Genomic DNA, 18,300 nt, shown 5'->3' with positions numbered 1-18,300 from the left:
AAAAATTTCAGTTAATGTTTACAATATTATCCGGAAACGAAAACAAAAAGAAAATTATTACAGCAACGGGTGTAAAAAAATGTGTAATGAAACGAAAATGAAAACAAAATTGCGCGCGAAGTATCGGGTGGAGGTGGGGACTTTCGGAAAATTCATAAGGTTTGAGTTTTTCTTTCATAACTTTTAAGAAAATTAGTTTTTCTTGAATGAAATTTTAAATATATACCTTTCAAACGACATACATTACGGTTATAAAAAAAATTTGTGGGGAAAATCTTTTCCGATGGGGTGGGAGGAGAGGACTTTCGGAAAATTGGCAAGATTCGTTTTTTTTTCCCCTCATAACTTTGAGGAAAATGGATATCTTTTTGTGAAATTTTATATAAATTCCTTTCTATTTACATTCAAAATACTGAGCATTTATGGGGAAGCCTGAAAAAGTATATTCTTCGACCCGGAATGAGACCTAGCTACTTCAAACAATATGTCTCACGGTTACTTTTCATACGGGTCATCTTTCCGCCAACCCAGCCACTTCATAAGTTTCTTTTGGAGGCTGCAAGACTATAGCCATGTTCCTGATGACACGGAAGAATGTATACCGGTTCTTGAAGTCGTTAAAGGTACGTTGGCGCATTTTTTATACTGTAAAACATTCTTCTTACCCCCAACCAGGCTTATACCTTAAAGCATTCAATACAGGTCTTCCTACACCCATTAGGTTTGTTAATTTGCTTATTGGTGACTGAGAGAAGTTGTAGTAATTAACAGAAAACATTAAACAAATAAGGAAGGTATCAGACGGTCGTGAGATGTGCTAAAAACAACAGCTAAATTGCCCTTAACTTTATTCTATAGTGAAACCATATTCAACACCTTATTTATGAATTTGTTTCTCTCACCATGGTACACGGGATCTTTTTAAAAACTTTTTACTATTACTAAAAATAAAAAAAATAAATTAAGTTTTTTTCAAACTTTTTTCAAATATAATTTATGAATTTCTTTCTCTTCGAACGCCCCCCCCCCCTCGGAAAAGATTTTCATCACAAATTTCTTTATAATTGTAATGTTTATCGTTTGAAAGGTATTTATATAAAATTTCATCAAAAGATATTCATTTTCCTCAAAGTTATGGGGGGGAAAAAATCGGACCTTGTGAATTTTCCGAAACTCCTCTCCCCCCACCCCCTCGGAAAAGATTTCCCCCACAAATTTCTTTATAATCGTAACTTATGTCGTTTGAAAGGTATTTAATTAAAACTTCATTAAAAAAAAAAACATTTTCCTAAAAGTTATGAAGGAAAAACTCGGATCTTGTAAATTTTCCGAAAGTCATTTCCCCGTTGCTTTGCGCGCATTTTTGTCTTCGTTTCCGGGTCAGCGTAAAGCTTGGGATAACCATCTTAGGATAAATGTTGTGTCATTTCTTTTTGTAAGGTGATGTTTAAAGTTATTTGAGGTTTGGTTGCTATGTCTAGCAGTTCAAGCAGCTGTATAAAAGAAGCTCTTTGTTAGTGTTAATATTCAAATGGTCCCTGACTAAGTAGAGTTATGATCACAGGTAATTCCAACCATGGCAATCCAGTTTTTCCTTCACAAATAATATACCCAGATTACGTTAGCTAATATATCGTTTATATTTTAAGAAAGTGAGATTTTTGATTTAGGGAGATTTGGCTGCTATTTCTAGTTGAGCGGGACTCCCTGGTTTGGCTTGTTACTTTCATTTTATATTTGCCTCGATTAAAAATACAAATATCTGGAAATAAATCGCAGTTATTTTGCCGATTTTCACCAGCATTAATCTTGGACAATTGTAGAAAAGTCTAATCGATGTGCCCTGTTTAATTTGAAGCAAAAGTTTATTTTATTGGTGTTCGTTTTTGAGTTATGGCAATATTTTACGGTTGAAAAATCGAACGACCACATGAAATAAGTTTAAATAGCAAAAGGACTATTTTCTTTGCTCTCTTTTCCCGGCTTTCGAGAGGTTTCTAATAATATAAAGCATTTTATACTTAAATGTTTGCCTTTAAATCACACATCATCAGACAGAAGAATGGATCTTTTGACTGCTCTTACTGCGATCGAGATAACGAAACTAAATGATGCCCAAGATTCCAATACTTCATTATAGACACCCTTAAAAGGATGAAAAGCACATTCGACTTGAAAAGTCGCTAAGCATTTTGTCCAGGGCGCTAACGATTTTATTTAATAATAACTCCCCTTTCATACCAACACCACTTAAATGAAACTTCTGCTCTTTAAGTGCTTATATTAAAATTAAAATTTCCTACCAAAAGTTTCTGTAAGCATCTTCTTTCTTTGTAAATTATTTTCCAAACACCAACTTATTAATGAAATAGTTTATTTTAATAAATCTTTCGGAATGTTTGCTTATTTTCAAAATGAATTTAAGTAGCAGGCAGTTGTATTTCAAGAGAAATATAATGACGAAAGGGTTAAAACTGTTTTCACGGCCATTGGTGAGAATTCAGACCAAATTTCTTGCAGGGCAGAGAAATAAAGAATCAATGGAAAACAAAACAAAAAGGGAAAAACATCGTAAAAAATCGAAAATCTGCGTCGCCTGAAGTTTCTTAGGATTGTTGTTGTTTTGGTTGTCTAGCCCTGAACTTAGACAAAACTTAAAATTAAAAGAATTCCAGCCGTGATCATCCCCAAGTTGTTTCTTTTTCAAACGATTTCGCTACTATTTCTAGCTGTTGTTGCTGCTGCCTAAAGACTCTCTTGTTTGGTCATAAATGATTAAATGAATGAGTGACAATAGGAACGGCGAAAATACATAACAGACAAAAAAAAAGTTCATTATTTTGACGAGGAGAAAAAAGGTCACATTTTATTTTAAATACCACAAATAATAGAATAATTAAATAAATAATAAATTTAAAGTCACTTATTTACTGACAAAACACATTGACAATCCATCTTGTTTATACAGAGGTATTATATTAACCCAACTTAATTTTTATATACTGTGGTATTTGGGAAGAGAATCACGTTTTATTCAATATCTTAAAGTAAACTTTAAAAGGCAAGGTATAATATATAAAACAAGGTATAAATCAGTTTATTGGGGTTTTCTTGAGACTTTTTGCCTTGTAACTCTGGATTCTAGTGGCATAAACCTTTTTATAGTCAATAAATTAACAACGAAATTAACAGGTTTCATAGAAATAGTTCTTTTGATATTTGTATCATAAAAAAAAAACTCTGTCTGACCTTCATATAACAACGAAATAACGAAAGATACTAACACAAACGCCATTAAATGTTCCAAAGAAACAAAATAAGAATATTTAACGTGTGATTCAGTTATTGAAGTAGTAGAAGTAGTAGAAGTAGTAGTAGTAGTAGTAGTTGTTGTTCACTACCTTAGGTGTGTGTGTTACTATAATAGTAATGGTTTAAAATTTTGGCACAGAGCCAGCAATTTCGGGAGGGAAAAAGTTGATTACATCGACCCCAGAGCTCATTTGGTTCTTATTAACGTAAAGACGGAACGAATTACTACCAAGTATTTTGTCTGGCATGCTAATGATTCTGCCAAACGGTTGGTTGATTTCTCCAGCCACACTTCACAACGTACAGAGAGGAGAATAAAAATAAACCTTTTCTATAATGTTCATCAGTAAAGCCACCTTCAGCTTCAACAACTGCCTGTAGATCTAAATCATCTACATGCTCGAATCAATGGTCCTGGTTCATTTTGGACATTACTCTGACTAAAGCAGCTTTCAAAGAATCTTTGGTGTTCTGAGTGTGTTCATTGACCTCTCTCTCTCTCTCTCTCTCAACAATACTCCACATGTAATAGTCCAATGGATTGAGATCTGGGGAATTAGGAGGACAAATGTTGGGGTTATGTGACCATGACAATTTTCAGCCATTCATTCCTCTGTTACTACAGCCATGTGTGATAGTGCAGAGTCTTACTGAAGCACATATGGCCTTCCATTGCATACACTGTCTATCCAGGGCTTAACAATTATTTCCAGGACCTCTGTGTATGTGGCAGAGTTAACTCTAAGGTCTTGTGGAAAGAAGTAAGGGGGCATCACATGTCCTTCTTTGCTGACAACCCCTAAAACCATGACAGTTGCAGGAAATTTTGTATGCATAACACTTGGAACTTCAGAAGGGTCTGCACATAACCATCTGTCATTTCTTCTGTTAACTTTTTGATCTTAGTCCAAGTTTTTTTCATTTGAGAAAAACCTATTCATATCTTCTGCTGGATCTTGCAGTTTGTTTAAGAGCCTTTTAGATCTAATGTAGTGATTTTCTTTTGCTTTTTCTAACAAATTGACCTTTCCTCATCATATAAGACTTGTATCTGATGTCTTCGTGGACAACATTTCCTTCTGACTGTTCCTGCTGATACATGGAGATCTTTTGCAATTGACCTCATGGACTTTCTGGGATTATACTCAATTGTTTGTTGAACTTGCTGGATAAATTCAGGTGTTCTGATGATTTCAGAGTGTTTAGAATGCTTTTTATCCTTTGATACTGGTGATACGTTTCCATCTTCAGTCTCCAGCTCCTTACAAACTTTGTAGATGAAAGATCTGGCAACTTTTAAAACTCGAGATATTTCTAAATCGCTATGCTCAGCCTTTATAACCGCAATAACAGCATGCCTCATTATTTCTTGAGTAAGCTGAGGGTCTGCCATTATTATTTTCTGAAACTATGATTATACAGAGTAAGCTAAAAATGCAGCAATGACATAAAAAAAGGCATGTCCTCAAATACCTTTCACACCCTGTATAGTCAAAATGCTTACGTCTGGAGAGCTTTTGATCATAGGTATATTCAACCAATGCTGACCTTTTTAAATTCTGCTCTTGAGGGAGGGGGACAGAACAAAAAAAAATGTTGCTTCGCCCCAGGTAAAGCCATGATGGAGCAAACCTATGCCTCACATTTTATTGTGACCATTCCGTCTTTTGAATATTATGGACTACATTGTCCAAAGTGTGCTTTTTTTTAAAGATGGTAGGCTATGATTGAAGGAGATTTGGCTGTTCTATGGCACAAATAATTATTTTATACAAAGATTCCCAACATAAGGGGAAAGAAAGGAACATAAAAGTGATTCTCTCCCTTTGGTAGTGTATACACACACACTCTCTCTCTCTCTCTCTCTCCCTCCAGTAAACCAACCACATGTTTAAAATAAAAATAATTTCCAAGACCCAACATGACTAGAGACTGTTCACTTTACCTGGAATCAGATTGCTGGATTTCCGCCTTACCCGGCCACGTTTCTCAAGGTAGTCTGGCCCACTGATAGCATGACGTTTACCAGGATCAACATTCTCATTGTTGGCAACATCTATAAAATGGTTAAACAGAAAAAAAAAGCTATATTTTCAAATATTCTTTTCAATGATTCCAACAGAGATAGAATTAATAATGGTAAACTAAATGAAGCAGAAAAATAGTTGGTGTGACAAAAGAGTTAACCTTAAATTCAAAACCACTGTTAAGATTGTACTGTGGTTGTGTGGTAAGGAGCTTGCTTACCAACCACATGGTTCAGGGTTCAGTCCCACTGCTTGGCACCTTGGGCAAGTGTCTTCTACTATAGCTTCAGGCTGACCAAATCCTTGTGAGTGGATTTGGTAGACAGAAACTGAAGGAAGCCTGTCGTGTATATATGGGCATATTTTTGTGTATTTGTGTCTGTATTTGTTCCCCCACCATCACTCGACAACCAGTGTTGGTGTGTTTACATCCCTGTAACTTAGCAGTCCAGCAAAAGAGATTGATAGGAAGAAGTATCAAGCTTACAAAGAACAAGTCCAGGGGACAATTTCTTTGACTAAAAGGCAGTGCTCCAGCATGGCCACAGTCAAAATGACTGAAATAAGTAAAAGAAAATATAAGTGTGTGTGTTTGCTTCTCCTTGTCTTGACATCATATGACAGTTGTAAACAACATTGTCTTACTAGCCGTGCCATTTTTTTCCATGGAAATATGTCCGACCAAGAGGAAATATTGCCTTGCTTGGAAACAGGTGATGGTTGGTAACAGGAAGGGCATCCGACATGGAAAATTGGCCTCAGCAAATTCCATCAAGGTAAAGTGGACATTAAAATAATGATGATGATGATGATGCAAATATGTAGGTCATGTAAGCTCAAAAGATCCAAAAATAAAGGATTTGGGTTCAGTCATTGAACTATGGCCATATTGAGCCACGATTACTTTTAGTCAGTAATATGTATCAACCTCCTGTCATTATAGATTATTGACAGAAAAATATTCCGCCTCTTACTATTTTTATTGGTTGCTATTTATGGAATGGTTGAGTTGACCTGCTTCATTTTTGTATTTGGTTTGCAAGATTCTTCATGTAAATTTGCGTGTTGAAATAAATCTTGTCTTGGGAAGGTCGTTACACCAATAATAACAACACAGGTACTGGTTCAATATCATGTTTTTTTATTATTATTAGTCAATTAGTCAAATATTTAACCAACATACCAATCAATCATTTGTTTAATGTGTTGGTTAAACACTCAATCATCTGCTTGTTAAAGTCTATTCATCATTATTCGCGACCTCTTCAATGACTTGCCTCTCTCTTCAAAGTCTGCCTTGAGTCTGTCTGAGAATTAGTCTTATGCCTGTGTGTATGCATGTTTGTATGTGCGTATATAAATGTGTTATTTCTTTACTACCTACAAGGGGCTACACACAGAGGGGACAAACAAGGAGAGACAAACAGATTAAGTCGATTACATCGATCCCAGTGCGTAACTGGTACTTATTTAATCGACCCCGAAAGAATGAAAAGCAAATTCGACCTCGGCGGAATTTGAACTCAGGACGTAGCGGCAGATGAAATACCGCTAGGCATTTTGCCCAGTGTGCTAACGTTTCCGCCAGCTTTCCGTGTATATAAATGTGTGTTTGTTAACAAGAGAAGAGAAGGATGGGAGTAAACGAGTTTGCAGGTGTGAAGATCATTTAAAGAGATTTCTACCTTCTGGCGTTTAGTGTTATTCTAAAACAATATCTTCTGATAAATTAGTTTAATCTTCAATAATTATAGACCGAATTATATGTCATCCCAGCCTGTATTACATACAATACTGTTGTCTGTGGATGAATTATTTCTGTTAGGTTCTGTTTATTGAATTTCATTAGGCTTGCTGTTATGGGAAACCATAAGATAAAGTCACTCCGATTCGTTAATATGTCTCTAAAGAGTTTTGTTAATAATATGAAAGAATCAATACAGATATATAGAAGAGAAATTTTAGCTTTGAAGTTTTAAAGGATTATAAAATTCATTTCAAAATAAGGGTCAAAATAACAAAAGATCATTGATAAAGAATAGAATAGAATAGCTTCTATCAGAAATAAAAGATATTTGGAGATGTGGAGACATTTGAAAAAAGCAGCATCAAAGTAAATGCTAAAATGAAACTTAAAAGCAGAATAATAGAAGTAAGAATATTACAATGAATTCTGGCATCAGATCAGCGAAGAAAGATCAGTCAGTATGGTTTGAAATCCATGTGAAAGGATAACAAGAGATCAAGAATTTAGGATGGCTTTTGGGGACGGTTTAGTTGGATTTGTCTGTGGTATTCTTCAAACACAAAAAGTTGACTAAGATGTGTACATTGTAAAGTACTGCTATTGTTGTTGTTGATGCAGTGGTGGTGGTGGTAGTGGTGGTGGTGGTATAGTCCATGGTTAGTTTTAGTAAAGAAGACTTAAGTCTTGTAATCAAACCAGCAGTCAAATCATTGGACACAGTCTTCACTTTAAGCACTCCAGATATAACAGCAAGAGGATTATGCTTTACACTCTAATATGCTATAGATTATCCTATAATATAGATTATCTGATGGACTAAAATTTGCTAAGTAATGACGATCTATATCAGCAACAATTAATCAAAGAATTTACCATGAAGACTGTAGAACCTGATAATGATTTCGCTCTTTGTCTAAGAATGTGGAAAGGAGGAAAAAACTGCTGTTGTGACTTGGGCTGGAAGCAGTAAAAATTATTCTTACTTGCCGCCAGCACAAATGATGTTTTTTACCTCTTTTCCTCACTCTCAAATGAAGAATAAAGTCTGAAACATTAGACTCTCTGTCCTTCACCTCTTTAATATGCAGTGACCAAGAATAGGAAATGTGGACATGTTAGGTTTTCTCCATTGTCTAGTTAGTGTCTTCCTGAATGTGTATTCAAGGGTTGCTGGTAGTGAGCATAGACACAGCAGACAAGATAGACTTAGCCCACACAATTTAAAGAATTAATTTTAAAATAAAGGTTCTTTAATGCTTCAGTTAGAGTTTACAGTTTATTTTGTTAATGGCTGAGTTATCAGGAGAAGGTCAACATCCACTGGTCTTATTGTGGCACTCCACTGGTTATGACGATGAGGGTTCCAGTTGATCCGATCAACGGAACAGCCTGCTCGTGAAATTAACGTGCTAGTGGCTGAGCACTCTACAGACACGTGTACCCTTAACGTAATTCTCAAGGAGATTCAGCGTAACACGGAGTGTGACAAGGCTGGCCCTATGAATTACAGGCGCAACAGAAACAGGAAGAAAGCGTGAGAGAAAGTTGTGGTGGAAGAGTACAGCAGGGTTCGCCACCACTCCCTGCCGGAGCCTCGTAGAGCTTTAGGTGTTTTCGCTCAATAAACACACACATTGCCCAGTCTGGGAATCGAGACCGCAATCCTGTGACTGCAAGTCCACTGCCCTAACCACTGGGCCACTGCGCCTCCACACTGGTCTTATAGGATGATCGTGAGAGAGAAGAAGAACCCGTAATTGAAGGTTTATCCTCAACCAGAGACACAGTTTGAATGCTTGCATTGGAATGGAGCACGATAAAGACAGTTCAATGCCTAGTGGTGGCTTTAAATAGAATGAGGGACTTAAGCAGACTGCCAAGGAACAATGCAGCCGTCTGCACAGTTGTGTTGACCTAATTTTACTTACAAGGGCACAGTAGATTGAACAGGGTTTGAACCTGAAACATTGTGATTGCTAAAGAAATAGCAGCCACATTGTCTTCAAATCAAACTAAGGTCACATTAGGTATTGTAGCCCTAAATGGAGGGTGGGGATATACATGGTTGGAATAACTGATTATAGCATTGGTCTACAAGGTCAGAATGTCTCCATATATGTCATGTGATGACAAAAAAAAAAGAAAATTACAAACAAAAAACAAAAACTACTTTCATCAGTGATGGTCCTTATTTCATTGGGAAGTCTATTGTAGTTGTTTGCGCTACCATATTTGCCAGATTCTAAGTCAGACACACACACGAAGGCGATAACTATCTAAATTACAGTGATCTATAGTTTCAAACAATTTACTCATCTAATTTTCTCTCTCACAGAATATCAACATTATAAGAACTATTTTGCTTTTCATCAGGTTGAGCAGAAACAACAGAATTCAAGGCAAATTTTCATGTGGAAATAAATTAGAAAACTGTTATAGCAAGCATTAATATATTTATCTATTTTTCTGATAATAATAACATTCATAGATACAGCTAAGGAAATTATTTTATTCTCAAACACAGGATAATGCTAATAATATAGCATGAACAGAATAAACTATTCATATTTTGCAGAAAAATTTTCGGCAGCCAGCCATGAGACTTGAACTCACATCCCTATGATTACGCGTCAAGTGCTTTACCATTAAGCTAAAACTGCCAAAACAGCAAATTCTTCTGCAAAATTTAGGATATATAAATCTAGCTTTATAAGACACTATCATACATAAATTTGTTTTGGGCAGTTTAGCTTAATGGTACAGCACTTGACGTGTAATCACATGGATGTGAGTTCGAGTCTCATGGCTGACTGCCAACAGATTTTTCTGCAAAATATGGATAGTTTATTCTGTTCATGCTATATTATTAGCATTATCCTGTGTTTGAGAATAAAATTATTTCTTTATAGGTATCTTTCAATACATCTCCAATGCTTCTAAAGCAAACTTTGTTGACTTTCAATGCAAGATGAATTTAACCAACAATAGCATTCATGTTAATTTTAGAATTACTAATACCACTGCTTCTACTACTACTATGTAAATGCAGTACCAATTGCATAAAACTTGGTATGACTTGGCATGTTCTCCCCAGGCATATCTGAACCTATTTAGCTACAGGGACTGACAACGAAGTAGATAGAATCATAGCTGGTATACATGTGTATGTATGTGTGTGCGTGTGTGTGTGTGTGTGTGTAGGTTGGTGGGTGGATGTGTGCCAATAACCAGCCGTAATTTCTTTCTTAAGCACTCTGTAGTTCTGATGTCAAAAAAGATGGACACATCATTTGATTGCAAAATAATTTCAACACCTTAAACCAAATGATAGAAAAATAATCTAATGTCATAAGTCTATCATGGAAAGATAATGAGGAATTTATGGGGTTCATGCCGCACCCAAACAGACTGCTGAACTAATTAACTATCCAAAGCAGTTGTAGCTAATTAAAACAGGTTTCTGATGAAATGCTATTATGATTGTTGTTTACAAAACTTGACCAAGATGGACTGGTGCAAAGAAACTGGGCCTGATGATATGGATCTGAAGAAATTAAGGTTCCATTTTCTACCCCGAAATCTTGGAACTTTGTTGCTCAAATATGAAATAAGTGATACTGCTAGATTAAGACAATTCTGACCCACCAGTTGTGTGACCCTTTAACATTTCTCTATCCAATGTAATCCTTATTTATTCACATTGTTTTGAATGAATTTTGCATTATCTTGTAGCTTTAAGATTTCAATGATGTGATTGGTTTTCTTAGAATGACATTGTAGGGTAGGTGTGAGAAGACAGATCTGGTCAGTTTGAATGTAAAACTGGCGGAGTATTCTGGCTGGATATGGTCAGTTTAAATGATACAGGGTTAACAAGGAAGGATGTTGACATAACTTATAAACTTCACTTTTACATATTTCCTCTCCAAGAGTGGTACAAAGATCAAAATTTCAATATTCTAAACCCAATTAAGAAAAATATTTTTTTATGCCCAAGATTTTACAGAGAAACCATTTCTATCTAACTTAGTCGCTTCTATTGAGCCATTTTATGGCTACTTGATATTTTAAATAGTGATTGCAGACAAGAAAAAGAAATGGTGTTTCATAAGAACTTGAGCATGCAATTCTAAATAAAACATGCATAAAGCAATGAATTTTGATATTTTGATGATGGTGGAGGGCAAAGCAAAATAACACAATACACAGATCATGTAAAATAAAACATCACGGCAATTCTAAGAAAACATGCACCCAGGGGATTACATGGTTAGAAAACTTGTAAGCTCATACATGGAAACTTCAAAAGAGCATTTTATTCCAGGCACATGTGATTGATGGCATTAAACTGCATTCAAGAATATGGTACCAGTACAATCGGTCTACTAAAGCAGTTGTTAGTAGGACACTAGTGAAAGAAGCAGCCAATTATATCAGAGTTTATTTAAGTATATACTAGAATATATAAGTAGCTTAAAGTAACTAGCAAGATATATTCTTTAAGGGGGTTCTTTGATTTGTTGTTGGCAGGGCGTAAGCTCAGGCTGAAGTGACCCCACTTCAAGGTGTATCTGAGCTCATATATAGTGAAATAGCGTTACCCTAGTTTTATTCTTCCTTAAATAATATTAAGACATGTAGAATGTTTGGTTGGAGTAAATAACAGACCAATGGCTTGTGACAAGACAAGACATCTGCTTCAGTTTGTATTTTCTTTGTGGTAGTATACTTCCATACCTTAGCCCCTGTCCCACCTCCTAGAACCTCACATGTGTAATACAATTATTTATAATATCATCATCATCATCATCATCACCATCATCATCATCATTTAACGTCTGCTTTTCATGCTAGCATGGGTTGGACGATTTGACTGAGGACTGGTGAACCAGATGGCTACACCAGGCTCCAATCTGATTTGGCAGAGTTTCTACAGCTGGATGCCCTTCCTAACGCCAACCACTCCGAGAGTGTAGTGGGTGCTTTTACATGCCACCTGCACAGTCCAGCGGTACTGGCAACGATCTCGCTCAAATGACTTTTCATGTGCCACTGGCACAAGTGCTAAGAAGGCGACGCTGGTAACGATCATGCTCGAATGGTACTCTTAGCGCTCCACTGGTACAGGTACCATCACAATTTCGTTTTCGCTTGCCTCAACAGGTCTTCGCAAGCCGAGTTTAGTGTCCAATGAAGGAGACGTTGACATGGAGGTCATTCATTGAATTTAGTTTGCAATTATTTATAATATTTAATTGTAATACAATTATTTATAATATTTTTGTTTAGATGAGAAGCAACTGGTTTTATTGTTAGTCAGATAATTACTAATAAAAACTAGCATTGCTAAAATAACAGGAAAAGACATCAAATATGTACAGAGTTAGTAGATTTATAATATTATTAGACATATATATTTAGCATCAGTGCATCAATTCAATTGCATTTAATACAGAAATACTAACTGAATTGCTACAGTCGGCACAAAAGGCTGCCAATGTTGATAGCAAAGTCAACCAGGTTTGAAGTTATTTCTACTGAAAGAAGAACTAGAAAATAACTAAAATGTTGCTCACACCCATATCAGTGTTAAATAGGATTATAATAGACAACAGATTTACATACCAATTCTCCTATAAGGAATTTGGAATAACAAAGCTGGTTCTTTATGATTCTTGAATATGGTCAGTGTACTATTCTCTACTGCTCTGAGATTCACCAACCATAACCATCATGATCCTACCATGACCATCACCACCTTACATATAATCCACCTGATGCACACATTTCTTCTTTTACCATATTCCCATTGTTCCCCATATTCATGAACTATGGTCCCTAATCCTTCTTCCCTAATCCTTCTCCCTGCCACAAACACTGTCCAGCAGAAGCTGAAGCTGAACTTTAGCTACACTGACCCTTATTAGTTGGCAGGAACTATAGACATAAGTCTATTTTCTTCCTCAGGTTGTCAGTACCGCTGGACTGGCCCTCGTGCCGGTGGCACGTAAAAAGCACCCACTACACTCTTGGAGTGGTTGGCATTAGGAAGGGCATCCAGCTGTAGAAACTCTGCCAAATCAGATTGGAGTCTGGTGTAGCCATCTGATTCACCAGTCCCCAGTCAAATCGTCCAACCCATGCTAGCATGGAAAGCGGACGTTAAATGATGATGATGAACAAAAATTAGGGTTGAAAAGGCAAAACATTCTATTCTGTACCTATGGGCTGACTCAAAGAGTTTGATCAGTAAATTCCATGCTAGAAGCTATGCAGCTTTAAGATTTAGCTATCATTTATATATCTTATACCGATTTATAATAATGTCTGCAACTATTTCACTTTGATCATTATCGGTGTATTTTCTTTTAAGACAGAACAAAAAATTAATTTCTAATTTTGCCAAAGATACAAATAAATATGAAAGTTAAACATAAGCCATCATTGATGTCTGACCCAGGAACCACAAATGGTTAACATAAACACAAGGCCACAAATTTTAGGGAAGGTGTAATTGTTTAAACTTTCAAAGTACTTGACTGGATCGTTTTATCAACTCATGAAGAATGAAAGTAAAAGGAAAATTTGGTCTTGACAGAATTTGATATCAGATCCTAAAGGACTCTAAATACTTTAATGATTCTGCTGCATGACTAACTAATTAGCAAGATGTTTCTCAGTATTATAGACATAAAAATGTTTAATGAAAATGTAAAAATATAGAATAATTAATGTCAACAATTTGGAAAATGTACATAAAAAGCAGAGAGATGTTTATCAGAATTTTAATAAGATGTGTTGGATATGATATGAAGAAATGATGTTGGTAGAGACTTTGGAAATATAATATTTTAAGGGAAAAGGGAAAATACAGTTATTAGAGAGAAGAGAAAGCAGAAAATAATGAGTGAAATTTGCAAAATGAGCTGACAGAAATACATGATGGATGAGGGTGAGAAGTGGTCATGCATGGAAAGGTTACGAATTGAGTAAGGAGATTCACAGAGTGTGACAGAAAATATGTATGATGGGGGTGTGGGGTAACAAGTGTCCATGCTTTGTAAGACTGTAAGTGTTCTTCAAGGTGGTTAAGAGGTGTTCACATTTCCAGGGTTTTGCAGGGAGAAAACACATGGCTTACAAAAGAAGCCAGAAGACATGGTGCCTTGCACAAACTGAACTGTGGATGGTGCAGCAAGAAACAGCAGGTCCAAGAGGAAGAAAAGAGCGGTAATTTACCAAAGAGCTGGAAAGTGTTCAAACATTCAAGCTTCTCACATTGTTCATCTTTGCTTCGACCTAATTCCATCACAAGATGACGAACTTTCTCTGGAATCTTGCCTTTGTAACTCTCCAAGATTAAGTGTTTAATCTCCTTGCACCATTTTACTTTCTGGTCAATGTTCCTTGCCTTTAAAAAAGATTAAAATTGGTAAATAAATTAACTTCTAGAAATTACCTGAGATATTTATGTATACTTGACATAAAGAATTGGACAGTTTTTGTCAATTTCTTTTTAAATTCTTGTCTTTTTGTCACCAGAATTATATTGAAATATACCATTTCAACTTATTTTGAAAATAACTAAGAATTTGAAGGGATTTATTAGTAGGAATAAAGAATAGCTAAATTATTTTCATAATAATTACTGGTGTTTAGAATTAAGATTAGCAATGGACTTAAGGAATGGACTTACCTGTAAAGTATGCATTGACTTGGGATTATCAAAAGGGATAACTTGAAAACTAAGAGGTTCCTTTGGAATACTTTCAATCAACATCAGATTAGCACACTAGTCAAAAGAGACAAGATTGTAGCAAAATTAGTACTTGTGATATCTGAATAAGTTAACTTAGGGGTTTGGTAAAGAGCCCGATAAAATAAGTACCTGGCCTAAACAATAAAGTAATGGGATTGATTTGTTTGACTAAACCCTCTGAGACAGTACCCCAGCATGGTCGCAGTCCAATGGCTGGAACAAGTAAAATATGTGAGTGTGTGTTATTTCTTTACTACCCACAAGGGGCTACACACAGAGGGGACAAACAAGGACAGACAAATGGATTAAGTCGATTATATCGACCCCAGTGTGTAACTGGTATTTAATTTATCGACCCCGAAAGAATGAAAGGCAAAGTCGACCTTGGCGGAATTTGAACTCAGAACGTAGCAGCAGACGAAATACCGCTAAGCATTTCGCCCGGCATGCTAATGTGTGTGTGTGTACGTATAAAATGGCATGCCATTGGGCAATGCTGTCCAGTAGCATATTGATATTGGCTCTTATGCAACATGATGTAGCCTGATGATTTGAGAGCTTCTCTGTTGTGTTCTGCAGTATCTTATAAATATTGCGCTTCAATACATATCATGTTACAATGCAATAAAATCTCTTAGTGAAATGATTATAGCGATACCATATAATCTATTCATTTGTGTTTTTATTGCTATATGTATGTGTATGCTGCATGTGTGTCCAGTGGTTGAGATCACTAATATAAGATGAACAACCGATTAGAGTTCCAGTTGCATTGCTTCTGAATTTCCATGATTCTTTGTCACCATCCAATTCTACTGTTCATTGGAATTGGGAGCTTGAGTCATAACGAGTCTTTCCTGAGCTGATCATACACCCATGACCACCACCCCCATGAATACATTACAATTCCTCTCTTGATACAGTTTGGTCATTCTGATTATTAATCTTCTGGAATTCTTCTGCTCAGCATCAATATGAGAAGTATCATTGGCTCAGCTGAGTTCTTCCACTGCCTCTTCACAATCTGCTACACTGCAGACCCATGATTTATTAGTACTTGAAAGATCCAGACTCTTAAAATTCAACTTCTAAACCGGGGCAAATATAATTCCACAAAAGAAGAATTGTCTGTAAGAACTGCAGAGCTCAAGTGTATAAAAAAAAAATTAAAAAATGGACAAACACATATGTAAGTGGCATTATATCATTTATAAAAAATGTTATATAAATGTAACAATAAATAAAATTAACAAAGCAAAAATATGCAAATTAGTGTGCATACTGATGCAATAATATATATTAACCAAGCAGAAATTATTATCAACATACAAATATGGAACATCAGTGCCCCAGTATGGCCACAGCCTTTAGGCTGAAACACGTAAAGGAAAGAAAGAAGGAATGAATGTATGTACATACATACATATTATAGGAACATTTAATTTATCCAAACATATTACACTTAAATCAACTGAATATAAATGCATATAATATGTATGTATGTATGTATGTATGTATGTATGTATACATATATGTTAAGAAGCCATTAACTATTAAAGAGAACTATATATAATTGTAAGCACATTCGTTCTGTGTTTTGATGCATGGAAAAAAAACATAGGAGGGGGAGTCTCCTGACAGACCATCTCATAATTTGCAGATCACTCCTCAGAGAAGACAAAAATCTTCTTTTCGAATTGATAGCATAACATGTAAGTGTGTGTTTTGTATATTGATAATATCGATATTATTGATACAAGCATGATTGAGTTTAAGAGGTTCTCTTCACAACTCCTTGGTTCTAAGAGATTCCATTGTGTAACATTTTAAGCAAGTATCTTCATTCATAGCTTCAGACTGACCAATACCTTGTGAATGGAATTTGGTTAATGGAAACCTACCATCTGTCTATCTTTCCATCAAATTGATCAATGTATCCATGTGTGTGAGTGTGTGCACGCACTTGCATGTGAATGTCTATGTACGTGTATACATCTTCCACCAATTATGTTACCACGGGATACAAACACCCATAACAAAAACAAAAATGTAAGACGGAAACTTTATTGATGAAGTTCCCTTGAGATATTTGTTCTGCACTAAGAGACACTCACTCCCTTGTTCTCACTGTTTAATGGTGACAAGTGATTGGCTTATTGGAAGGCTGTAATCCACACAATTGATCACTTAATTGCAAAACATAATTGATTAAGAATTATAAATAAGGTCAGAAGATTAGATAATTAAACTTACCTCAATAAAGGTCTTACAACTCAGCATCCCCTCTTCTTTTTTCTTGGCAATAAGTACAGCTTTCTCAAACAAAAACACATGTCGATACGTTTTGGTCCCACAGAGCCGAAAGGATCCCTGTGAAAAACAAGAAACAAAAACCTTTAACAGATAGTATTATATTTGTAAATTCAGCATCTTTCCACTGAACTCCTCTCACAAATGAGAATACTATAAATGAACCTGACCAGAATTCTTGTCTGGTACTGGATTGATCCCCAAATCTAATCAGTTCGTGCCAGTCACGAGGCCAAACATCCCTGAAAGTTTCATTTGAATCCATCCAGTGGTTCTTGAGATATCTTGTCCACGGACAAACAAGCAAACACAACTGAAAACAATACCTCCGCTTTCGCTAAGGTGGAGGTAATAATAATAATGATGATGATGGTGATGGTGATGATGATGATGAAGATGATGATGATGATGATTATAATAGACAATTATTCCTGTGGTAATTTGTGCACTTGGCACAACATCCAACTGAGAATTACATTGCTAACCTGCAAAAAAATGCCATTCTATATTCTTCAAGAGTCCTAAGAAAGATTCTTGAGATTTAAGAAGACTTGTTATCACCAAACCGCAATTCCTGTTAATTGAATTAGTGTGCACTACCTTGATAATAATAACAACAACAGCTGGTATAAATGCTGGTTGGTTGTTTTCTCCAGTAATGCTTTACATCATATATATATAGAGAGAGAAAGAGTGAAAGAGAGATAATATAAGAGGGACAGGATAACTGCACCATCTAGGCTTGGTGGCAGGCAATGAGTAAAGAGATGCTACAATACAGAAATAGAAAGAATCAAACAGAAGGGAGAAAAGAAAACAAAAGAGAGAGAGCGTGTGTGTGTAAAGAAAAAAGATGTACAGTAAGGTTAAAACAATTATTATAAAGCTTTTAGATGAATGAAAAGGCAAATAAGTGATGTATTTCATTTAGATATATTGAATATTTTGAAATTAAAATCTAACTCGTTTACTAACTGGGAGCTATTCCAGGAAAATGAAAAAGCATCTGTAAAGTGGTTGGTGTTAGAAATGGCATCAAGCCGTAGAAACCATACCAAATTAGACAATAGAGTACAATGCAATTCTTGGGCTCATTGGACCCTACCAAACCATCCAACCCATTCTAACATGGGAAATGGATGCTT

The 18,300-nt window shown here is 35.7% G+C and overlaps 1 protein-coding gene across 1 annotated transcript in view; it reads right to left on the bottom strand.

The window, feature by feature from the left end:
* LOC106873757 (uncharacterized) overlaps positions 1-18,300 on the bottom strand; it is a 285,562-nt gene that overhangs the window by 23,561 nt on the left and 243,701 nt on the right. The window contains exons 8-11 of the mRNA XM_089353283.1: positions 17,099-17,215; positions 14,783-14,878; positions 14,365-14,497; positions 5,258-5,368 (exon numbers count right to left, since the gene is read on the bottom strand). Coding sequence (XP_089209409.1) covers positions 5,258-5,368; positions 14,365-14,497; positions 14,783-14,878; positions 17,099-17,215 — 457 coding nt within the window. The remainder of the gene's footprint in view (positions 1-5,257; positions 5,369-14,364; positions 14,498-14,782; positions 14,879-17,098; positions 17,216-18,300) is intronic.

The sequence above is a fragment of the Octopus bimaculoides genome, chromosome 6 (genome assembly GCF_046866305.1).
Source record: "Octopus bimaculoides isolate indiv1 chromosome 6, ASM4686630v1, whole genome shotgun sequence".
In the NCBI taxonomy this organism is placed as follows: domain Eukaryota; kingdom Metazoa; phylum Mollusca; class Cephalopoda; order Octopoda; family Octopodidae; genus Octopus; species Octopus bimaculoides.
The sequence above is the reverse complement of the archived record's forward strand: the minus strand, read 5'-3'. Positions and strand labels throughout refer to the sequence as shown.